At 35.0% G+C, this 26,029-nt stretch overlaps 1 protein-coding gene across 2 annotated transcripts in view; it reads left to right on the top strand.

Annotated features, from left to right (window-relative positions):
- Positions 1–26,029, top strand: part of Itga8 (integrin subunit alpha 8) — a 171,465-nt gene that overhangs the window by 102,598 nt on the left and 42,838 nt on the right. For both annotated transcript variants that reach the window (XM_003462769.5, XM_063237857.1), the window contains exons 21-24: positions 4,933–5,025; positions 15,071–15,150; positions 19,905–19,985; positions 25,899–26,004. In XM_003462769.5, the coding sequence (XP_003462817.1) occupies positions 4,933–5,025; positions 15,071–15,150; positions 19,905–19,985; positions 25,899–26,004 (360 nt within the window). The remainder of the gene's footprint in view (positions 1–4,932; positions 5,026–15,070; positions 15,151–19,904; positions 19,986–25,898; positions 26,005–26,029) is intronic.

Raw genomic sequence — 26,029 nt, 5'->3', positions numbered from 1 at the left:
ATCCTAATAACAAGCCAGGGGAAGGATGGGCACACCCAGTGTTGATGCCTTTCTTTGCTACAATTGCAAAAATAAGTTGGCCAAAGATTCAGAGTTAAAAAACAAGGAAGAAAACAAAAGTAACCACTGCAATGAACTGGCTAACCCTCCCAAAATAAGTCCTTATTCTCACTGGCTTCTTTTGGTTGGTTTTGAGTTCCTTTTAAGTTACAGACAGGTTGCAGGAGGGCTGGTTTTTATTATGGGTTAGGGAAGAAGGTCAAACCAATACCTGCTAAGCACTGATAACTGCCTATAGCAGAACTGGAAAAGAAAACAAGTTCATTTATCTTTCTTCTTGGTCCACTTATAGGGATGGTGACCAGGAAAAACCTGATCTGCCACATTTGCTGGTGTGGAGCACTATTTATAACAGTGACAGTAGTGCTTTTTATAATCTTCTGGTTCTTTATCAGAACATAAATCTTCCTACTGTGTGTAATCTCAGGTCCTAAAGTGTTCTTACTCTCTAGATCTAGGAAACCATTATGAATATATTATATGTTAGCGGGAGAGAGTCCTTCAATTTCAGAAATATATGAACTCAAGGGCAGAAAGCATGTTACATATTTCTCTTATAGGAGTGGACACATCAAAGGTATCCTCTAAGTATTCACTGATGAACTTATTAAAAGTTATTAAATGTCTACTAGTTTTCAAATATTTCATACTCTAAGGAGCTTGTGCAGTCTAATGATTGAGTAGTTTAATGAAAAGGGATTCCTCTTTGTGATATTAGTGTTAAAGTCTTAGGAAATATAAAATTTGCTATTAAAACTTTTTGTCTCGTGGGAATTTTTATTTTAGTTGAATTATCTTCTCAGTTTAAAACTATCCAGATGAATGACAATAAAATGTCTTTGACAGCCATTTGAAATCATGATGGATTTTTATAGAAGAAATTAATAGAACTGTAAACACATCAAGTTATATACATTAAATATGTATAGATTTTTGTATGTCTATCGTACTTCAACAATGCAGTTTAAAAGTCCAAAAATATTAATCACCTACCTGGCAAGTGTGAGGTGATGAGTTTGATCCCCAGTACCAAAAATCAAAACAAAATAAAGTGCAAAAATGTTCTAACTCTCTAATTAGTAGAAAAGTTGATTAGAAGAAAACACATCTCATTTCTTTTCAAAAGTATTTGCAGCTGGGCAACCTGCCCTTCTCTATTTCAAAAATGAATATGAATTTCTACCTTAATTTCTCCAGGGAATGATCTGTATTCATCCCATTTTCCTGTTCCACTATTATGAAATTTCATACTCCTCATCTCTCTATGAGTTACTTCAAGATATAGAAATCAATGAAAATAATTAGAGCACTTACAAACACAACTTAGAAACATGGTGTTTAATAACCATTTTGTTTAATTTACTTTTTATTTTTTAATAACCATTTTGAACTGGAAATATTATCTCATAAGAATATGCACAAATAAAACTAAAGAAAAATATTGCCTCCTACAAATAGTTACATGTAAAAATATAAAGATAAATATGAAAACGAAATTTTAAGTATGTTTTCTCAAATGTTCCAGGGTTTCACTCATATTTTGTTTAAATTCCCTTTGTGTTGCCTCATTTATGACTTTGCTGAGCAAAGCAAGTATTCTAGAATGTTCTGTTAGCAAAATATCCAGTTTATTATTTCAATGGAAAATATGAGTGAATAGTTATCATTCTATCATTGATCATAAACTTTATAGCAGACATTATCCATAATCTCAAGGGAGCCCTTAATTATTTTTTCCATTTATCAGCTTCTCTTGGGAAGAGATTTAACTCAGGCTTTAAATTTTAGATTACTAAATCACATTCTCTTTTCTTTTCTGCATTTTTAAGCAGTTTGAAGTTTGTGTGCCTTTTTATTTGAACTGTGATAACTATATATATAATTTTTCCCTGAGGGGGAAACTAAGTGTAATTTTTGTTCTCTTATTGAAAACATTTGTCTTTTAGAAAATAGATTCTGATCATTACTTTCTCTCAAAACCTGAATGGAGCCAGCCTTTATTTATATTTTCCTTTACTGATCTTTCTTCTAAATTTTTTCAAGAATAAAGGACTACAGATGTTATTATTGTTGTAGCAACATATATAAGATGAAATCTTCCACTTCCACCATTTTTAAGTGTGCAGGGCTGTAATCCTCATTTTGTCGTGCAGCCATCATCACCATCCACCTCTGGGACACACCTCTCCTCTCCAGGGCCCTGCTAAGCACCACTGCACTTGCTGTGTCTCTGCAACCTGTGACAGGTCTCCACTTAAACCTCTTTCGGTCACCTCTCCTTCAACCTGTCCATAACCGGGCTGTTCCCAGCTCACATTTCTCTCTCCTGTACCTCCCATCTTGGAGAATGGTCTACTTGGTCTCCTGACATTCATTGAACTATTGCTGTGGGCTGGATACATCCCTGAATTCTCACATGCATTTAACTGAGTCAATCTTTATAATCATCTTATATGGAAACTGTCATGACGCCCACTGTAATCAGTGTTATACTCTCCATCCACTTTGATGTCACCTCCTCCAGGATGTCCTCTGATTTCTGAAGCCTACGTACATGTTCTCCTTTATCACTGTTTTTCTGTCATATATCAAGCTCTACTGAAATCTGTTTTCATTGCTTGTAATTACTTATTGTAATTGTAAGAATTAGAAATTCAGTGAGGAAAAAAGATCTTGTGTATCAGGACTTGGTACCTAGCAGGTTCATAGTAATTTTAGTGAACGAATCTCTGGATGATTCACATAGCTCTAAGAGCTATAAATAAACTTAAAATACCCTGAAGAAAACTAATCTGTTTTTCTCATCACAGAGAGGAAATAGGGTTAAAAAAAGAGCGGAAGGGATGTGGAAGGGAGAAAAGTCATTGATTGATGTAAAGAACCAGTTCTAGGAAGCTGGAAACATGTCCATGGAAACTTTAACCTTTAGGTGAGATAAAAATATTCACTATAAAAACTAAATCCTTGGATCCTATTCAAGGAACATGTGTGAACTGTTAAAAGTTTTTCTAGGATTCTTTTCTTTTTTCTGTTTTCAGAATTAGGTTAATAATCCCAACATGAAATATCTCTGTAAGATTCTAAATTCCTAAAGATTTGAAAGTATGCTAAACTTACCTTTGAGAAAAGATTACCAGCTTTGGAAAAGAGTTTTGTTTTTAATTCCTTCTGTTTACTAATGTGTCATTAGTATATTCTCTAAGAGCACGTATTATACAACGCTCCAAATATCAAGGTTTTTCCTCTTGATAGGAGGTTAAATAGTATCTGTTTATATTGCAAAACACCAGGAGAGAACTTAGCTACCCTGTGTAAGCTGCCCTGTGTTTTCTGAGATCACCGGATGCTTTGTACCCAACTCTGCCTCAGGCAGTGAGAACAAACAGCTGCAAAAACCCTGTCCTCCTAAAACGTGCAGTCTTGAAGTGTGTGATGTACATGGAGAATTTTTTGCTTAGATATCTGAAGTTTGTTTAAGTTATTTGTGTCATTGGTTTAGTTTGGGACTTCTTTCTTAAAATAGAAAAGAATGGAGGATCATTTGTGAAACTTTCATTTGAAAAATTCACATTACTTATATAAAATTTCAGTGGTGCTGACACATGGGTAAATGATCATCATATTGGAAGGCTCTCGCAAGAACTTCTCCCAAGGACAGAAATTCCTCAAAGGGTAGTTCTTTGTGATGCGGTCTCCATTGTTCAGCTTTCTCTTCTCTGAGACACAATACCAAATTTACACATTTTAAAGGAGGGCAGGTTTATTTGCTTACAATTTCAGCACATGCTTGGCAGACCTCAAGGAACAGACATGCTGGCAAAAGGGTGTGGTGAGAACAGAGCAAGGAAACAGTGACAGAGGTTGGGGAGAGGGACACAATAGTACTTAAGGCCACGCCCCCAAGTCCCTTCCAGACACACCAGAAGTGTGCTCCACCAATCCCGAGGCAGATTCCATAGCCATGGAAGTTGAAACCCTACCCTAATCACCACACCATCATGTTGCAAGTTTATATGTGGAATGAGGGTAATAGGCAGCAGGTTAACAACACACCATCACTTAGAGTGAAAAATGGGGTAGCATAAATTGCTCTCACCAAATGGAGAACAGGGGATGGGGCCACTATTTTTTGAAGTAGGGAAAGAAAATCTGGCTGGGAAAGAAGGGGCAGATTTCAAAGCAGCAGAGTATAGCAGAGGCAGACATAGGGGAAAGCAAATGGCAGTGAAAATAAACTCCTTCTTGTCAGCATAATGTTGAGATCTTCTCCAACGTATATTTCCAAGCATCTCTTCAAACTTGAGTTTTCTAAACACTAATCAGAAAATGATTATGGGAGATAGAAGGTGGCTAGAAGCACTGGGTAAACATAAAGGAGTTCTCTTTACATCTTAACTATTTGGCAGACTGAAGAAAATTGATTATGCAATCTCAAAAGGAGACCATGTGGGGAGAGATTTGTGTCCAGGCAATACTCTTGCAAGTAGTTGAGTCTTATAATAATCTCTACATACCGCTGTCATTTTATTTTTATAATGTAAGGAATAAGCTTGATTGTTTGTGATCTTCATGTCCTGAATTTAACATTAACATTAGTGAAAATAATGTCCAGAAAATGTACATAAACACCATGTAAGCATTTTTATTCCATGAAAACTATGTTTACTACTCAACATCTTTCTTCCTAAATTTCTGCGCTTTTCTCTCAGGTTTCTCTTCTGAGACAATGGTCACAGAGTAACATTTGTACACAGTTTCCTGCACAGGTGCTTGAAATCAAAGGGGGCTCCCAAGCCTTTGCATGGCTTCATGGTGTGATGTAGTAATTTATTCTGCCTCCTGAACTTGGGCTGATGTTCTTTCCCATTGCAGGGTTTTCGGCCAGTGAGCTGTGAGTACAAGATGGAAAATGTGACCAGGATGGTAGTGTGTGACCTCGGGAACCCTATGGTGACTGCAACAAATGTAAGAGAAGCCAGCAGCACTAATTTCTGTCTAATTGAATTTTATAGAGAATGAGTGGAAAGGCTCTTCAATTAGCAGGCGGCAATTCAACATTCAGCAGCTAAAATAAATTAGGCAGGAAATCATCAGGGGATTTAGCATTTTAACCTACACAGAGTCATAACCACAGGTTACAAACACAAAAAGATGTACACTTTTATGTGCCTGCTCTTTAGACCTTACATTTATGGGGCTTTTAGTTGTAACAAAGTCTGAAGACTTTTTTTTTTCTTACTAGAGCTATTTTCTTTGAATATCTTTCTTTGAATTTTACTGTAGACTCCTTTGAATTAAAAAATAGAACATAAGCAAAAAAGGAACCTTAAAATAAACTAATTAGAAATGATTCTTTTTCCATTATGCCTCTTATATGAATAGTCTTCATAGTATTTTCATAAAGCACTACTATACTCCAGTTTTGAATCAGTTTACTAGTCTGTATTTCCAGAATAATACAGAACATTGCTTGGTAGCAAGGAATAAATTAATGAGTCTATGACATGATTGTGAAAGTATAGGAATTGTTTTCTTCCTCTTTATCCTTTTCTGTATTCTTTCTGTCTCCAGGTTTAGGAACTTTCTGCTCATGATTATTGATGGAAAATAGGTTTATTTTATGCAATCATAGTTTAATTACACTCAGTTTAAGTACTATTTGTAATCAATCACAGTTTAAGTACTTCTTGTAGTCAGTATCACAGTACCAAGTATTTTATGCAGTCTCAAGACAGAAAAAAATCTGAAATCTGAAAACACTATATAATGAAAACTTGCAAAAATTGACCTTGACATACTCTGCTATTTAAAGTTAGATATTTGTCTTTATCAGTGAAATGACATGCTGGAAAAAAATGTATGAAAATTGCACAAATTTATATTAGTACCAATTCTGACAGATTACAGAGAATGATGGTCCCTTGGCCATCCTCTTAAAGCAGCTCTGGAGTCATCATTGATCCATATCCTTCCTTCGGCAAGGAGGTCAGGTTCTCACTTTCATTGTAAAAGTGTAAAAAATATTCCAGTAAATAAATCTCCTAGCTCAATGCTTCACACATTTGCCTAAGCATTTAAAATTGAAATACTACTGATTACTAATTTGTACATTAAGATACTATGCTAGAATAATGTTTTTGCTGTTTGTGCTATAATATTGCAGTGGCCTTGAGTACTTAAAAATGTGCCAAGTATAAACTTGTTCGGTCAAAAATATTTAAATAAAAGTCAAATTTTTTAACAGATTACTGCTGATTAACCTGTTATGAATTTCTCACAGTTAAGAAGATTCATTTTTAGTTACTCTGAATTTTTAAGACAATCCTACATGTTGAATATTTTTTTCTGCTTTATAGATAAGGAATCCAATGCCTAAAAAGTCAAATGAACCTAAATACACAAAAGATGAAGGACAGAACCAGGTCTCAAACACTTCCTGACAAGAAATCCCATGTTATATCTGGTCTACAAAACTATATAATATGTTTGGATAAAAACTAATGGGTAATACATGGAAATTAAAAGAAAAAAAAATCATTGCAAGCATAGTACTCCTCAACTATAATCCCAGAACTCTGGGAGGCTATGGCCAGGAAGATTGCAAGTTCAAGCCTTGCCTGGGCAATTTAGTGATTTAGTGAGACTCTGCATTAAAATTAAACAAATAAAAAAGGAATATAGGTCAGTGTGAAGGCTTTGGGTCAATCCCCAGTATTGCAATTAATTAATTAATTAATTAATTAATGTCATGAATATGGTGTCTAAACTGAGATGTGAGAAAATTTTTTATTTTTATCCTTCTATTTAGAAATTAATAATACATCCTTTTGTTAGTTTTCACAAAGAAAACCCACTACCCAATTTGATATAAAAAGGAACACCTAGGGGCAGATAGACATGAACTGAGATGGTGATAGTAGGGGTTTTGTCTGTTAGTGTGGTCATTTCTTCCTTTCCCAGTAATATCAAAAGTGTTAAATCTATACCAAAGATTGTGTAAGAACATCAATAACTAAGAACAATCTTAGGAAAACATCTGGCCACCCATGTCATTCAAAGAGCAGTATAAAAGTGACAGTGTGGTCTTAACCATGAATGTGTTTATGTAAAGAGATGCCAATCCATTTTATCAGCAAATAATCTTTAGAAGTCAGGAAAGTAAACTGTTTATGTTCACTTATCTCTGAGGTCTATAGCAGGACAAACCTAAGTGCTTTCTTATCTTCTCTTTAATGCCTTTAAACACATCAGATATTATTGCATTCTGCTTTATTATAAAATACTTTGATTTATTTACTTTTTCTCTGTGTACATTCTGAAAACTCTCAGTGCAATGCAGTAAAATTCCAAATGGAGATGAAGTCCTAAATATATTAGAAAACATTGTAAATAAGCAGATATTTGAGTCCCCAAATATTTTAGCAAATTATTTTTGCTTGATTTTTAATTCTAACATAACAAAATATTCTAGACAGCATTTAAAAATTTTATTTCTGATTTTTAAATAGTGAAGTATTATAAAATAGTTATGCATCACTAAGGTTCATAACAACTTATAAATTTTGTTAGCAAGAATTTGAAAAAAAAAACTCTTTAGAATAAGCATCCAGAGACCTGGTATTGAGTATGATTTAGAACACATGCACTGCTCCAGGGCAGCACTGCCCCAGGAGGCAGTGCCTGTGAGAAGAGTGTGAATCCGTGCTCTGTACCTCGTCCATTGTCCCCCGGACAGTGGGGTCTATGAGAAGAGTGTACGGACACACACCTTTGCAGGTGGACTCACCAGAACCCCAAGACTTAGGACAGCAGTCATCCCGGGGTGCGTGGGCACATGCACACCTTTGGATGGCAGAGCAATCAGTGAGACCAGCAATGTGGAGGCATCTGAAGCAGCAGAGAGGAGCCAGCGTTTGGGCTCTGGAGAGCTCAACCAACATAAGACCAGTCCCAGGCCCCACATCCAGAGGCCAGGATCAGCTCCACATTCAACACATTTCTGGGTTCTAACATGGACTCTATCATAGAACTGTAAACACCAGAGGTATTTGACGACTTCTATTCTCCTCTAGATGTAGGTCTGGTAGACTATCCTTTTCCTGTTTGATTGGATGTCATCTTATTTTGTTTTGTAGTTTGAGGTTATTTTTGTATTTGAGGTTTTGCTTTTCTCTCTCTTCTGTCTTTGTCTGGTCTCATTTTTCTTTCTTTGTCATTCTGTTTCTCTTCCTTTTTTTTCACTATTTCGATTTCTTACCTTTTTCATTTTCTTTTATTGATCCCTTTCTGTTTTTCATCAACTACTTGAATTTAAACTTTCAGTTGAGTAATCATTGTCTCTGCCCTTCCTGATTACTCCTTCACATTCTATTTCATTCTTTCCCTCCTGTGTCCACCAGTATCACAAAACTCAGTGGTCACCTTTTCACTTCCATCCTTGACTCTACTATATCTGACCTCATTCATCACTATCCTGTTTTCTACCCATTTTAACCTCTCACGCCCCACAGAAGGGTGAAATACTCCACTAAGGGCAAAGTCATGGCAATAAAGTGCACAATATAGGTGTGATTTTGTTATGCAACCATAGAGTTTGCTCTTGTGCATGGAGATAGCAGGTTAAGCTACATATGAAACTATAGTTACTATTATCTATACTACTTTAACCAGGATGTCATACATGTTATAAACAATTTGTCTCCTCTGTACGGTAACACTATGATTACATAGAGCCATACTCATCACCACAGTTCAATACCAAAGGATTGGTAACTGAACCAAATAATAATCTTGCATCCTTTACAAATTAGGAAGGTAGGTTCTTGGGATAGCTACAAAGAACCGCCTACATCTAGAGGCCATCCCTGAAGAACAGATATCTTCTAAAGAAGCCTCAATGGCAGTGATAAAGCTTTCATAAGGAATCAGTGAGCTTTGCCATAGAAAATTAAATAAAACAAAAAGAGAAGGTAGAAAATGACATGATGCAGAAGCAAAATGTAGCCCCAGAGCCGCAGCCCTGCACACACCATATGTATGCACCACTTATGGGAGCACTCAAGTGTATCAGAAAACCATTAATAGGCATTAAAAATCAAATAAATGATAACACAATTGTAATGGGAGACATCAATACTCCATTGTTACAAAGAGATTTATCAATCAGACAAAAAGTCAGCAAAGAAGTATCAGAACTGAACCAATCCTGTGAACAAATGGACTTAGTAGATGTTCACAGGGTGTTCCACCCAACAACAACAGAATATACATTCTTCTCAGATGCACATGGGACATTCTCTAAAATAGACCATATACTAATCCGCAGAACATTCTTAAGTAAATGCAAAGGAATTGACATTATCTCATGCATATTATCTGATCATAGTGCAGTGAGATTGGAAATGAATGGCAAAAGAAATCACAAAAATCTGCATGAACACATGGAAATTAAATAATACCCTTCTAAACAACCAATAGGTCACAGATGAAATAAAGGAATAGATTAAACTATATCTATAACTAAACAAGAATACCAATACAACATACCAGAACTTATGGGATGCAATGAAAGCCATCCTAAAAGTGAAATTTATAGTGGTGAATTCTCATATCAGGAAAACAGAATGAGCACAAGCAAATAACCTAATGTTTCACCTCATGCTTCTAGGAAAAGAAAAGCAATGCAAACCCAAAGCCCATATAAGGGAGGAAATTATGAAGATTAGATCTGAAATTGACACAATGCAGATAAAGAAAAAAAATACAAAAAGTTAATCAACCAAAGAGTTGATTCTTTGAAAGAATAAATAAAATTTATAAACCCTTATCCATCCTTATTAAAAAGGAAAGAAAAATTAAAATTCATTCATTGAGGAATGGAAAGGATGAAATCACTGTAGATCCTACAGAAATTCAGAAGATCACCATTACCTACTTCAAAAAATATTACTCGCACAATATGGAAAACACAGAACAAATGGACACACTGATAGATACACGTGAATTACCAAAACTGAAGCAAGAAGATGTAAAAATTCTGAATAATCCAGTATCAGTTACTGAGATTGAAAATGTAATTAAAAACTTACCAACAAAGACAAAGCCAGGTCCTGATGGATTCATGGCTGAATTCTACAAGAAATTTCAAGAAGATTTAATGCCAATATTCCTCAAATTCTTTAATGAAATTGAAAAGGGAGAAATACTCCCTAACTCACTCCTGGAGGCGAGTATTACCCCCAAAACAAAACTAGATGCAAAAACTAGATGAACTTGATAAAGTTCATCACAGATTCATGATAAAACCATACAGAAAATCAAAATAGATGGTCTTTACTTAAACCTCATGAAACTCGCCCGTGACAAACCAACAGCCAACATCAATACTAAATGAACAAAAACTGAACACTTTCACTCCAAAATCAGGAACAAGACAAGGATATCAATTATCACCTATCAATTATATTCTGCTTAATATAATTCTAGAATCATTAGCCAAATCAATTAGGGAAGACAGAGAAAAAGGAAGAAGTTAAATTATCATTATTTACAGGTGACATGATACTCTACATAGAAAACCCCCAAATCTCCATCAAATGACTCCTAGAACTAGTATCAAATTCAGTAGCACAGCTGTATACAAGTCAGCCCTCAAAAATCAATAGCATTCCTGTACACAAATTAACTTACTGAGAGAGAAATTAGGGAAACCATACTCCACAATAGCATTCAAAAAAAAATGAAATACTTAGGAATTAATTTAACAAAGGAAGTAAAGATTCTATATATTGAAAATTGCAGTACTATGAAAAAGGAGATTAAAAAAGATATCAGAAATGAAAAAATATCCCTTTTTCATGGATAGGAAGAACCAACACCATGAAAATGACACTTCCAAAATTGTTATACAGATTTAATGCAGTCCTAATCAAAAGACCATTAATATACTTTGCAGAACTAGGGAAGTCATTCCTAAAATTCATCTGAAATCAGAAGAGACCTAGAATAGCAAAGGTAATTTTGGTTAACCAAAGTAAGGCAGGAGACATCACAATCCCTGATGTGAAATTATACTACAAAGCTACTATAATAAAATCAGCATGGTATTGGCAAAAACCAAAACAAAACAACAATAACAACAACAACAAACCAGACCTGAGGATCAGTGGAACAGATCTGAGGATAAAAACACTTGAACACTTTAAGAAACAGGCCAAGCTTGTTGTCTGGAAGAAAAATACCTCTTTAATATATAGTACTAAAAAAGCTGGCTCTCTACATGCCAAAGACTAAAACTAGACTCATGTCTATCACCATGCACTAAACTAAAGTAAAAGTGGATCAAAGATCTAAGTATTAAAACAGAGACACTAATTCTACTGAAAGAGAAAGTAGGTACCAATTTTGAAGACATAGGTAGGCAGAGAATTCATGAACAAAATTGAAACATCAAAGAATCAACAACTGGAATCTCATTTTATTAAAAAGCTTTTGCATATCAAAAGAAATCACCAACACAATGAAAAGACAATCAACAGAGTGGAAAAAATTATAGCCAACTGTCCCTCAGATAAAGTATTTATATCTAGAACACATAAAGAATTGAAGAATATCAGACCACCCAAATTTGAAGATTCAATCAAAAAATGGGCAGCTGAGATGCACACACACTTCTTAGATGCAGAAATATAAATCACAAATAAATATATGAAAAAATGTTCAACATCATTAATCATTTGAGAGATGTAAATGAAGACAATACTGAGATTCCTTCTCACCCCAGAAAGAACGGCTAGCATCAAGAAATCAAATGCAGAAAGGGATGTGGGGGGAAAGGGACCCTTCTTCACTGTTGGTGGAAGTGTAGACTGATACAATCACTATGAAAATCAGTGTAGAGATTCCTCAAAAAACTAGCACTAAACATCCCCTCAACCTAGCTCTTCCCCTTCTGATTATTTTTCCAGAAGAATTAAAAACACATTATACCACAGTGATGTATGTGCACCCATGTTTATAGCAGCAGCATTTGTAATAGCTAAATCTTGGGAACAACCCAAATGCCTGAGAGATGGATAAAAATTATCTTTTTATACAATGGAGAACTACTCAGCTATAAAGAGGGATAAAATTCAGATGTTTACAGGGAAATTGATTCAACTTGAGACCATATTTGTTAATGAAGAGAAAAATATTATATATATATATATATATATATACACATGCACACACACACTAAACAGTTGAGATGGTATACTACTAATTGCTATTAGTTCATTGAAAAGAAATGTTTGTGTATATATTGGTTGCTCATTTTTTCATCCCTATATCTTGTAATATGAGCAACTAATTTGGAGATAATATGCAATGTATTAACCATTGTTACTGTCCTATAATATTATTTTGAAATTTTGTACCATTGTTTTTATTTTTTGTTCTTCTTTAAAAATACAAAAATACAAAAAAAAAAAAAACAGAAGTACCTCCTACCAATAGGAAGATGACACATCTTATTGTGTCCTCATCCTTAGCATTGTTCTGCACTGAAGGCCAACTTGAAGCAGCCCACATCGCAAGTCCAGTAAGATATCTAGAATTGGGTGCAAACGATCAAGACACAAAACATTCATTCAATAATTGTTCTTCAGTCCCTTCACTGTGCCTGATAGTAAACTGGAGTCTGACAATAGAAATATGAAAACACACAATATCCATTCAATAAAAATTTCAAAATTTGTATATCAAAAGTGATGAGGGGGCTGGGGATTTAGCTCAGCGGCATAAGCACCTGCTTTGCAAGCAGGCAGTCGTGAGTTTGATCCCTGGTACCGATAAAAAGGAAAAAGATCAAAAAAAAAAAAAGTGATGGGGGACTAATAAAGGAGATAGGACATAAAGGCAAACATTTCCACATGGCTCAGTCTCTGCCAGTGGAGGATTCATTGCAGGATATTTGAGGTCTGAGCAATTTTCCAAATAGAAAAAGCAGACTAAAAGCTAAAATCTATCCCACAGAAGAGAGAAGAGTGTATGGCCTGATGGAAAATTGCACATTTGCAATTATAAAAATTTCCTCATTCCTTGACTGAGGGGCTACATATTTTATAATCAAGGCACCTCTGAGTATAGATAGCAGCTCTACTATAAGCTTAGTAAATCACACTGAAGTGGAAAAACACCTACTTGTAGGAAAGTGGGGAATAATGTAACACTGTGATGTAAATAAAGCTTCCAGGGCAGTTTATGACTCATCATACAGGGGAGGATGATCTATGATAAACATGATAATTTAGTATTACTTCCTGTTATTACTGATTGTTTTTAACATGAGATTTTATTACTGATTCAATTCTCAAACTATAGTCCTATGAATACAGATTCTGGAATCCACTTGCAAGAATTTAAATTCCAGTTCTGTAGTTTATTTGGTCCATTCTTGGATCAAGGCATTCAATTTCTCCAATCCTCAGATTGCTGCTAGTTGTAAAGGGTCAGCAGAATTGTCCTAATTATGTGAGATATGACAGATAAATCATAGTACAATGCTCAGGACAGGAAGTCTCATAATTCTGTATACAAGTTAGCTACTATTTTACTTCCTTCTTTATATCATCACTGCTTTTATTTCTCTCCACTTTTAATTCTTTTTTCCAGTTATAAAAATAAGAGCAGGTTTTCAAATTTGGCAAATAGAGGAGGAAAAAAATAACCTGTACAACTACCTTAGCATATTATTCTGGATTAGTTCCTTACAATATGTTTCTGTTGTGGCACAGTATTTTTTTCATGTATAAACTTCAAATCACAGTTGACACCCTTTGCACAATGAAATTTGTAACTGGTATTCTTCCTTGATCATTATGTTGGAAGCATCATTCACATTATTGCATTAACCTTTCAGCTATAATTTCAAAAGCCCTATAAATGTCCATCAAAAACATTATAGACTTTGGGCTGGGGATTTAGCTCAGTGGCATAAGCACCTGCCTTGCAAGCAGGCGGTCGTGAGTTCGATCCCTGGTACTGATAAAAATGAAAAAGACAAAAAAAAATTGTAGACTCACAAATCAGTCTCTTTTCTTATATTTGGGTTGTTTTCATTTTAGAACAAAAGAGAAGTGACAGAAAAGGGGTAAAGGGAACCAAAATACATAGTGACTTGGATCTTTAAAAAAAGCACAAAATTTATTTCTTAGCTCATAAAATTAACTTCAGATCAGCATGAATTGTAAAGTTACCAAAGTGTGCCCACCAGATACTAACCTTTGTGCATCATAATTTTATAGGATACAGTGTATTTTTGTATGGAAAGTTGATATGTATATTCTTTGGTAATTAGCAGTTTTCTATTGAAAGTCATATATGGAATGTATATGTGTTCAGTTGTTAGCAAAATATAGCAAATTTAATATATGAGGCATGTGGTTTGCATCACTATTATGGAACTGAAGGCTGGATAATCTAATATTTTTGTATATGTAAATAAATCAAGGCCCATGAAGTGAGAAGGACCCATTTGAAGAGATAGAATCCAGGTCACATCACCCACATAAGCCAATGGTCCTTTGTCATAAAATTACTTTCCTTGTCCAAGTTCTCTCAACAATACTGATTCAACTTGCAAGTATTTTTGAGCATATACAATGTACTAGCCACTGTGCAGTCATAGTTTTATGTGTTCCACATTAGAGTGAATGCATGCTTTTTGTCTGACTAATTCCTCACCACTGGATTATCAGGTAATGGGTCTTTATTTTATCTCACTCAGAAATTGCACTAAAATAAAATAGACTTTATTCTGCTTGTTGAGTCAGATTTTTTAGGCATATTTATTACAGCTTACTCTGAGCTCCCAGCTTCCCTAACCCTAAGCTATCTAGTGCAGAAACAGACAACAGTTCTGAGATACAGGATGGAGGTTTGGAGGGCTTACTTAGGAACAATTTTTATGCTGTGTATAAGGGCCCTCTCATGTAATAACTTGTATCCTGTGTCTTGTTGTTATTTTCAGTATTCTCTGGGCCTCCGATTTGCAGTTCCTCGCCTGGAGAAAACAAACACAAGCACAAACTTCGATCTCCAGATCAGAAGGTTAGACTTCTGTGTACCTAAATTACAACAGCACTTAGGAGTGCAGGCACTCATGGTTAAAGGCTGCTTGTCAAGCTTTATATCTTTAAAGTTCTTCTGAAATTACCACTACATGGCCCTGTTCACCTTTGATTTTTCTCAATAATTTTATTTTTTAAAATATTTTAGGTTTTTGAAAACAGATTACATTATGTAGGTCAATTTGTGAGACAGAAAAAAATTCTGCAGAAAGTATAGATTTTACATGTGCAATCTCGAAATCTCTTAAATTTTCAAGAATGAATTAGTCTCCAATGGTTTATATGGGCATAGCATGGCAGTATGCAGATGACACACCATATTTTGAGGGTAGAACAAGCTAACATTGTTGTTAGATCTAATGAACTGAACTTGTAGATCACTGCTTCCTTTTTCTAAGGATCAGCTTGTTTAAGAGTTCAACTGTGGGGTAGGTGGATTTAGCTCAGCAGCACAGCACCTGCTTGGCAAGAACAAGGTCCTGAGTTTGATTCCTGGTCCAAAAAAAAAAAGAATGTAACTGTGACTTTACTCATCCTCAGTCTACGTTTTTGACCCTTCATAGTCACAACTAATATGTTTTGAGTGGAAAGACCCCACAGTAGTGAGGAATGCTGGTCAGAGCTTTTGAGCTATGAGCTTCAACTTGTTATCCAGTAATGGAATCAATCTAATGGCTCTAGACCTATGTGAAAAAGGGAAATTTAATAGAATATAATTTAAACTGTTTATGAAATTTTACAGTCAGGTTAATGTAAATGTGTTGACAAGCTATCTTGTGACATAGTTGTATTTTTGCAATCTCCAATTTAAAATTTTGCATAACATTGATATAGACAGCATGAAAACCTTTTATTGATATTTGTACCTTGTCCAATTATTTGAACTCTTGCTCTAATTACAGAAAAGACAGTCATGCCAGTATCTTCAAAGATGTTTATAAAGTTTTCCAGTACAAATGCAATATTATGAATCTCTAAATTTATCTCAATATCTGGAAAGACATGTAACCATACTTGATAACTTTTTGATTAATTAATCTGTGCACATTTTATTACCTTTTTATAGCTACATCAATGAAAAGTCTAGAATTTTTAAAAAACACATAAAATTATAAGAATGTAGCAGACCTTAAAAATATGTATCTGTCACAAACTACCTCTTCCCCAGCTTTCTAAAGAGGAAAGCTTTCTAACTGAAGTATCATTTTATGACCTTTTCTAGGGTTTTTTCCTTGAAATTAGTTTAGATAATTTCTCCTGCATTTTTAAATCATTTTTACTTTAATCAACCTAGCAGTGAGATATAGGCAAAATGAATTATTCTATAATAGCTCTTTATTTTATCAAAAATTAAATTAGTTCATTGCATCTACAGAAATATGCATTTTCTCCAAAAGCTCACATACCCCTAAATACTTTCATTTTGGAAATCTTACATTTGTATTATGAAGTTGACATGAATAAAATGCCAAAATGAAGGACTACTGTCACCCCAGAAGCTTGAAGTTTGTATTTCTCTCCATTGTTGTCTGTCCCATGAATTCTTAGTGGCAAGATTTGTGTCATTTAGAAGAAAAATAACACATCTTATAGAATGCATGACTTTTTTTAGAAAAAAAAATTTGGAACAAATATGCTATGCCAATTCATCAGTATTTTTTTCTCTTGACTGTAGATATAAATAAAAGATGTAAATAGTAGTTCACTCAACCAACGAAAAACACTAGAAAATGTTCTAAGTTCCATCCCCATATCCACCGTGTAGATCATTATTTAAAATAATGAGTCAGTAAATAAGTGTTGAATTTGATGGAATACAGAAATCACCACATTGTAAACATTTACCTTAAGCTAAAAATGGGTCATGTTATACTGTAGTGTACTCATGACTATTTAACATTATCCTAATTATATAGAAACATAAAACTGCAGGAAGAACTGTAACATGATTAAAACAGGACTCTCAAAAGAACGATTATACAGGTAAAACTGTTTGATAACACTTTTAAAATTCAAATGCTAAGGTGTTTAGAAGGTGAGTACTTATCTGTACACTTTCCTGGCAGTCTTTAAAGATACTAATGAGGGTTTAGATGGGTAGTTTTAGATTCAGTTTAAATGTATTCAAATCAAAAATAAAGTAAACCAAGTGTTTTAAAGTCTAAACTCTTACAACTATATATTGATTTCCATTATTCACATTGGTGCCCTGTTCCATAAATAAAAGCCAAAAGAAATATGGGCTTTATGAATTAATAAATTTAAAAATCTCCTGTTACCAAATATTAGCATGGAATGGTCTTTCCAGGCTCTCACTCTGTATGACAAAAACATTTTCCTCCCTGCGCAAAGCAGGTCTTCCACTGCACTACTCAGACACGCAGGCTTGGAAGATTACCCTTGAAGTAGCTTCCTCAGCAGTGCTGAAATAAACAGGACATTATCTTTGCTCTTTCTGAAGAGCACAAAAAACGAAAAGAATTTGGGAAAATAGAAAACAATAGGAAAAAGCAAAGGGCATTGGAGTGATAAGGTGAGACACATCTCTATTCTTCCTGTAAGACACAGAATTTAGTAGAGGAAATTCGCCATTGCTTGCATAGAAAAAGCACCAGCAGCATAAATAGCTCAGCCTCTGTGGCGATGATGGATGGCTAATGAATGGAGCCATGACATTAGTGAAGGAGGTTTCCTTCCAGGAAAGAGGTCAAGCAAGCATCAAAGTTGTACATCACCCAGAGACTGGTTGACAATAGCAGAAAGCGGTAGTGAGTATCATGCTCATCTATGTGACAGGAGCTAATTCTAATTTGCCAGACAAGTCTAGACTCCAGTTCTACCATTGCTCTTGCTGTGTTTCAGCAATTCTGCCTTGACTATTCTCATCTGATACTCAGACTCAAAGATGACTTCAGTGTTTGACATCTATTTACATTTTCAGGCTGTTAAAAGTAATGGAGATTGTGTTAACATTTGTGAACAAGAGGCAATAGAATCACTGTTCAAATAGTTTAAGTGAAACCTCTTTTCATAATTCTGGTGTTCATTGCTACAAAGCAGCAGTGAGCTAGAAATAGAACAAAATCTGTTTGATCTGCTGAGAAACTAGATTTAAATTTCCAAACCTCAGAATTACTTGTATTATATTTGGTACCAGTAAGTCTGTAACAAGTGGAATGATTTGTGATTGGTTAGAATTTTTAATCATGCCATTGCAAGAGAGAGAGGGGGAGAGAGACAGAGACAGAGACAGAGACAGAGACAGAGAGACAGAAATTTTTCCCCATGCGTGATAATAATAAAAGGAAATGGTCTAGAATGTGGGGTTCAAACCTTGGTGAACAAATCCCTCTGGGGACTTTTATGAGGTCAGCAATGATAAGTACTCCATGACAGGAAATGAGCCTGACATTTGTTGGTTACTTTTCCTATGTGTTTGCAGTCTAAGTTGCTTTATCTGTATATGCATTCAACTAGGGTTTTCCTAAAGCACTGTAGGAAAAACTCTGCCTCTTCCTCATCTGAAAGCAGAACTTGATCAGATGCTTTCTAACTCTCACATTTGGAAAGTTTTATAATCTAGTATGAAGCTAGCCTCTTCCCACTATCACAGTACTGGAGCTTATCCATTGAATCCGGGCAAGGTTCCACATCAAACAGAGGAGGCTTTCTTCTCTTAAAGAGACCTGAATCTAAGCAAGCTCTGAAGTGGCAATATAGCCAGGTGCTTGTTATTAAACACTATTTGATCACATGGATGACACTGATGAATGCACAAAGGGACAAAATATTTAAATACACAACACCTACATCCAGTTATTACTTGAACCACTTGGGAGGAATATTTTATTTTTCTTATAGCACTGACTGCTTAACCCATGAACTTTTTATTTTTTATTGTTTTTTTACACACACACTTTTTAAAGTTAAGTTTCCTATCTAATTATATTTGCTCAAAGAGATGAAACACCAAACTTAAGAATAATTTTGCCACTGTTCAAATAAATAGTGTTGAGTACACTTTCTATCCTGAGACTCTTGATGCATTTCACAAACACATCACCTCAGATTGCCTGTGGATGTACTGTTCAGTTTCTTTGAGTCTCATTTCTTCATGCCATAACTTGTGTTTCTAATTTATACCCACCCTGTACACTAGACAGTGTGCAGTGAATGTACTTTTTCTTTAAATATTAACTTAAAGAATAAACCATAAGGAAGATAAAAATTGCTCCCAAAACAATGTATGGCATGATACCTTTCAGAGCCAAAAGCAAATGTTTTTTCGATTATATGCTGTTCTGGATTATTCATGCCAAGTCTCCTCTTTATTAGCATGAAAAATCAGGAGTTGCCTGTGCTGTCCATTCCCGTTTGATGGGCCATGAACATGATATGCAGAGATGTTAAGGAATTTGTTTATGGTACAAGTCAGAAAATGAACTCAGCTCATTGCTGTTTTGGTTTAATCACTGAAATTAAAAGAGTTAGTGTCTCCAGAAATCTATTGTATTTCCAGATAAATGATCATGTAATACAAAGTTGTTTCATTACTGCTGATCATAAATGATCTTAACATTTCCTTGCAAAAATGGTTATGATTTTATGAAACGACTATACCATTGCTTTCTAAATTACCAGGTTAGGAATGTGTGTTTCAAATGTGATTCACAGAATGTTTTCATGATCATAAGGTGAGAAAATATACTTAAATTATGTTTCATTGTGTTTTAGTTCCAACAAGGACAATCCAGATAGCAATTTTGTGAGTTTGCAAATTAACATCACTGCTGTCGCGCAGGTGGAAATAAGAGGGTAAGTAATAAATGAAGCATTTCAGTAGCATAACAATAGTTCTGTATATGCAAAGCCTTACAGAATACTAGTAAAATCTATACAAAGTAGTCCTCCTGCCTTGTAAGTCACAGTTCTCTCTGGTTATCAGTTTTCATCTTTTCTATACATTTCAGCTTCTATCAGAAAGTATGGTAAACCCTGTTTATTAAATAGCTCTAAGGTTATCAAAACAAGAGATCCCTTAATTCCCCAAATGGATAGGTCAATGATCAAACTATAAAAACCAGTTGATGGTAAGCTAATACAATCAACAAACACATGAGTGCCTGGAAAAAACCAAATAATTATTTTAGCATGATGATCATTTAGCCTCACCCTACCATATCTTGGGTTTTATAAATAGCTCATAGATGGAAAGGTGTATGGGATCTACATTCCACAACTTTCCCCTTTGGTCTTTCGGTTAAGAGATGGGAGGGAAGTGCTCAGGAAAAGGCTTGGAATGACAATCAGCTGGAAAGTCCATTCCTGGGGGAAATGAAATCAGAAATGGATGTATGCGTACCTATCTGATTTTGTTATTGTAATTCTGCTTTCTTTAGAAAAAAACTGAAGACTTGACTAAAAATGTCAACAAGTATTTTGGACCAGATTGTCCCCGGTTTCTAGTACTCTGGCTCTCTTCCTGGTCTAGGTCTTGTGTTCCTGTGTGGTTGTCATTCCTCTGTGGGGACAACTGTGGAATTTGCACTGTCTCCATGGGCTCTCTTACTGCTATCCCATGAGGCTGTCACAAGGACCCTTCCTTGCTGTCTGGGTCCTACCAAGACTCACCCTAGTGGGCTGGGAAATAATAATGTTACCTAACACTTTTTGGTGCCTTCCATGTGCTACGCAGTATTAAGCACATTTTTTTTTTTAATCATAAGCTGTGCTAAACATTCTTTTTTTAATTTCCATTTTTTATTAGTAAATGTTTATAAAACATAATTATCACTTGCCTCAGGAGGAGTTAGTCCATGTATGTGGCACATCTTAATTCTGTTTCCATCCCCTTCCAGTCCTTCTTTCTCCCTCCATCTCTTGATCCTTTTCCCTTCCCGAAAGAGCTACTGGGGCTGGAGATTTTAGCTCAGGGGCACAAGCGCCTGGCTGGCAAGTGCTGTGTCGGGAGCTCGATCCCTGCTACAAAACAAACAAAGGTTGTTTGCAATTTCATTGCAACAAAAAACCCAAAAGAGCTATCTCCCCATCTCCTATTATTTACTTTTATTTTTCTCTTTATTTATATTTTGATTTCTTGTATGAGAAGCAATGTGATGTTTAAGCTTGTGTGGCTGATTTATTTCACTTACCATGATTTCAAGATACATTCATGTTCCCACAAATGACTCATTTATCATTTTTTTAGCACAGCAGTACTCCATTGGGTATAAATATGTTTTCTTTATCCATTCATCTGCTCCTAATTGTGGAAGTGAAGGAACTGTAGTGCAAGTTGAAGATTACACAGCTAGAAAACAGAGAGCCGGGATGCAAATGCATAAAACTAAGCTCCAAAGCTCTTGCTCAGAAATGGCTACCCTACATAGCCAGAGTGTTCTTTCCTAAATATATGTAAACACAAGTATATTTATGTACTCCTGTGACTTTCTATTGAAATGAATTTTTTGAAATTCACTAATTTTATTGCATGTACTTGTAGCTCATTAACCTTAGTTGAACAACAGTATAATACTGTAAAAAACACTGTGCTGTAATTTACCCGTTCCACGCTTAGTGAAAATTCAGGACTTTTAAAACTTTTGCAATGTGTTTCATACATATTTTCTGCTATTTACATGGAAAAATGTCAGCAGACTACCTGTTAGGAAATGGAATTTCAGATGAGTGTTCATACCATTTAACTTTGTTAATAATGCCAAAATCTTTTTGAAAATAGTTATAACAAATACACTCCCACAAGCAGTAGATGAAAGTTTCCTTTGCTTCACATTATTAGCTAACTCTTATGACAGTCCTGTTTTTAATTGTAAGCATGTCTGATAGTTAAGAAATAGTATGTTGGTGAAGATTAAGTTAAGAAATAGTATGTTGGTGAAGATAGTATGTTGGTGTAGTTTCCGAATTTCTTAGTGGAATAGAGATGTATTTCAAGTATATTTTGTGACTCTATTTGTGCTATTCAGGAAGTTTCTTGTTAATTTTTTGCCCATATTTCTCCTAAAATGATTGATTTTTTTCCTGCTAGCCCATATGAATTAATTTGTATTCAAGAATTTAGACACTGATCTATCAGCTAGACACGCACCAAGTATCTTTTCACAGTTTATGAGATCTGTGAGATTTGTTTTCAAAGTCCAGTTTATTGATATATAAATTCCTTAAAGTAAAATTCACTGTTCTGGCAGCCCAGTTTGAAGACTTATAACATCACAAGAAAATTCAGCACAGAACTGTACCTTCATCCCAAATGCTTCCTTTGTCATCGGACCTTCTCCCACCTCTAGATTCTGGAAACCTTGATTTATTTTCTGTCACTTTATTTTTCCTACTCCAAAATTCAGAAAGAGCCTGACTTTTTCTGTTTGCTATCATGAATTTGAGAAACATTCACATTCTTGAATGTATCAACAGCCAGATTTTTAAGGCTGATCATTATTCCACTGAATTGCTGTCCAGTGAAATATGCATTCATTCACAAGTTAGTGTTCATGGAGGTTGTCAGCAGTGTGGGCTGGTAAGAATAAAGCTGCTGTGCGACCATTCACAATTTCACACATGGAATTTCTGAGTTAGGTGGTCAATGTGTGTTTGGAAGCAATTATCTGAGTGCTTTTGGAGGGGCTATGCCACTTCCTTTTGCACCCTTTCTGACAATGAGTGAGAGTTCAATTGTGCTGCATCCTGACTATGCACCATTAATGACTGTATTAAGTCATTTTAATGAGTGTCATGAACCTCATTGAAATTTTATTTATTTATTTTATTTATATATTTTATTTATTTATGTTTGGTACTGGGAATCAAACTCAGGACCTTGTGTTTGCCAGGGAGGCATTGTGCCACTGAGCTATATCCCTGGTCCTTTCACTGAAATTTTAATTCCATTTGCTTAGTTAGGTTGAATTTCCTTTCGAGACTTATTTGCCTTCAGGGTCTCTTTTTGTTGAAGTATTTCCTTCCATCATCTATGCATTTATTCATTGGTTTGTTCAATTATTTAGTTGTACAATTACTTTATCTATTCAGGACACATCTCTTTTCATTTATGCATCTGGAAAATATTTCCTCCAGGTCTAAGATATGACTTTGCATTTTCTTAGCTATGTTAGCCAAAGAGCAAAAGTGTAACATTGCAATCAAATTCAACTGATCAGCTTTTTATGGTTTGTTTCTTCATGTGCTAGCTAAGAATTATTTGCCTTTCCAAAGTCATGAAATCTTTCTCCTATTTTTCTACTACAGGTTTGTTATTTTATGTTTTACATATAGTTCTATAATTAATTTTATGTTAATATTTTGTATCTTGTCGGAGGTAATGGCCAAGATTCATTTCTACTTATAAATACCCACTTGTTCTTGGAACATTTTGTTGAAAAGATTATTCTTCTCCCCCATTAAATTACATCAGCAGCTTTGTTGAAAATCAGTTCTTTGTATGCAGGATCTATTTCTTGATTTTTTGTTCTCTATTGATCTGTATGTGTCCTAAGACTTAACTGATCTACATGCATCCTAAGTGTTGAAATGGAGGAGTAAGCCCTGTGATTTTGAAAGATTCCTTTTTAGCATTTTTATTTGCTGATTTTCTATGCAACTATCATATTCTCTGTTAATAAAGACACTTTTATTTCTTACTTTCCTATCTGCATGTAGAAAAATTTGGTCAATGGCAATTAGAGAAAAGAGACCTCACAAGAGAACACCTTCACTTCTGACAACAACTGCAGGTTTGGGTGGTTCCTATGACTACATTTAGGTTAAAAAATGCATGAGAAGAACTTACAGAACTCACTGAAAGCCATCATATTCAGTTAGTTTATTGCAGGGAAAAGGCTTAAAATAAAGTCAGCCAAGAGAAGAACACTGATGGGAACTGGATGAGTACCAAACACAGATCCACTATCCTTGCCTGTGGACTTAGGAAGCATTACCATTTCCTGGTATTGATGCTTGACCACATGCATGGAGTCTCACCAACCATGGGTGCTCTCCCAGGCCTCAGTCTCACAGTTTTTATTAGAGCTATATTTGATTGATCTCAGTCTCTAAGTTGACTGAAATTTATTAACTAAAGCTCCCATTCAAAATCCCACTGTTGGTCTTTCTAATATGGACAACACTAACCCTAAATCGCATTGTTAGAAAATCCGGTAGGACTCAAGGCCTCAGGCAAACATGCACATTCCTAGCAGACATAAAATTCAGAAAATTTAGAGATCAGGCTCCAGAAGTTGAGGGCAAAGCCCAGACTTACTGTTGGCCAGGCTGCACATCTTATCCTCCTCTTACCATGTTCCCCACATTGGAGTTGAATATAATTTAATCAAATCAAATAAGAAAAGAGAACAACACAACGAGATGCCAATATAAAACCTGAGAATTTTGAGGGGTCAGCACATTGTAGCTGTGACCCAGAGTTGTTATGTAACAAGTAAAAGTGAAGGCTATATACGAAGGGCTTTATAATTTAGTAACATATCTGTGGATTGCCCATTTTCAAATATGCTTCTCCCACACGGTTCTAAAAAACAAATGCAGTCAAATTAACTTTGACCAAAAGCATTTGAGATATTTTCCAATCACTTACGGTAGACAACCCAAAGAGCTTATCACAATTTTCTAGATGAGTCAATGGAAACGGACCAACCCTAAATTATTTACCCTATGGCAGGAATTTAACCCAATAAATTCTATACTTTGGGCTTCAGAAGCAATTTTATCAGAGGAGGAGAAAAATGATCACTATGAAGTAATTATTGGATACCCCTATAGGCATTTGAGATATTTAACTTCCATAAGAGATATTTTCTGTTTATTTTTAGCCAAAGGTCTAAGGATTCTTTTAAGAATCCATGTATTCCTAAACACTGTTACAAAGCATTGGATTTTTTGATAATCATTCTTTTTATGCTTTATTTTAAATGTCAATTTGATTTATGGTCTGCTTTTAATGTGGAATAATGCTGTATAATGAATTTATTCATTCCAATGTCCTGGAGGTGTGAATTGCAGAAAAGTGTACCCAAATATTAAGTTTATCTCCTTTTAAATGATAACACCATTTAACTCTTTCTTACCCTTGAGTTATCTGTAAGACAATTCTAGGACTATGTCAGGCTTTATTTTCTTTTAGCTCTGCACCTGCTCTCAGGAGGTCTGGTTGCACTGAAGAAAGCCAAAGAAATTATCTAAGAAGAGCTATATGATGATCACTTTTCTACTCTGAAGTTTTTAATTGGAAGCATTATTTCTTTACAACTAGATAATAAATGTTATCACACAGAATTATTAGATATTTACACACACACACAAAGGTCTCATTTCTTTATATTTCTTAAAGGGAGAGTATGCAGTCTGTATACACACAGATGTGCATACACAAACACAGGCTAGATAAATGTATATATTTATGTATGAGTATGTTATTCAAGAGCTGCTCTCTGCTCTGCCCCCTAGTGTTAAAGAAATGAGATACTATAAAAAAATCGATTCGAACTAAAGACTACTAATTAGAAGCATTCAGTATATGTTTCATTATCATTTTAGTCATTTGTTAAACTTCAATTCCAGAATTTTCTCCATGTAGGCAATATATTCTCAAATACATAAAGAGACATGTGTGTCTCCTGCTGTCAGTGTGCACTGAGGTGAAATATTCCTTACCTAGGCCCTTATCAGTAATTAACCCACCATTTTATATTCCAGAGTATCTCACCCTCAGCAAGTTGTTCTGCCCATTCATAACTGGGAACCGGAAAAGGAGCCCCACAAAGAAGAGGAAGTTGGACCACTGGTGGAACATATTTATGAGGTAGCTCTCTTCTATGTTTAAACTG

The sequence above is a fragment of the Cavia porcellus genome, unplaced genomic scaffold (assembly GCF_034190915.1).
Source record: "Cavia porcellus strain 051 isolate PalLab524CR breed Dunkin Hartley unplaced genomic scaffold, mCavPor4.1 scaffold_27, whole genome shotgun sequence".
Taxonomy (NCBI): domain Eukaryota; kingdom Metazoa; phylum Chordata; class Mammalia; order Rodentia; family Caviidae; genus Cavia; species Cavia porcellus.
Note: the sequence above shows the minus strand (reverse complement) of the source record. Positions and strands in the feature narration are given on the sequence as shown.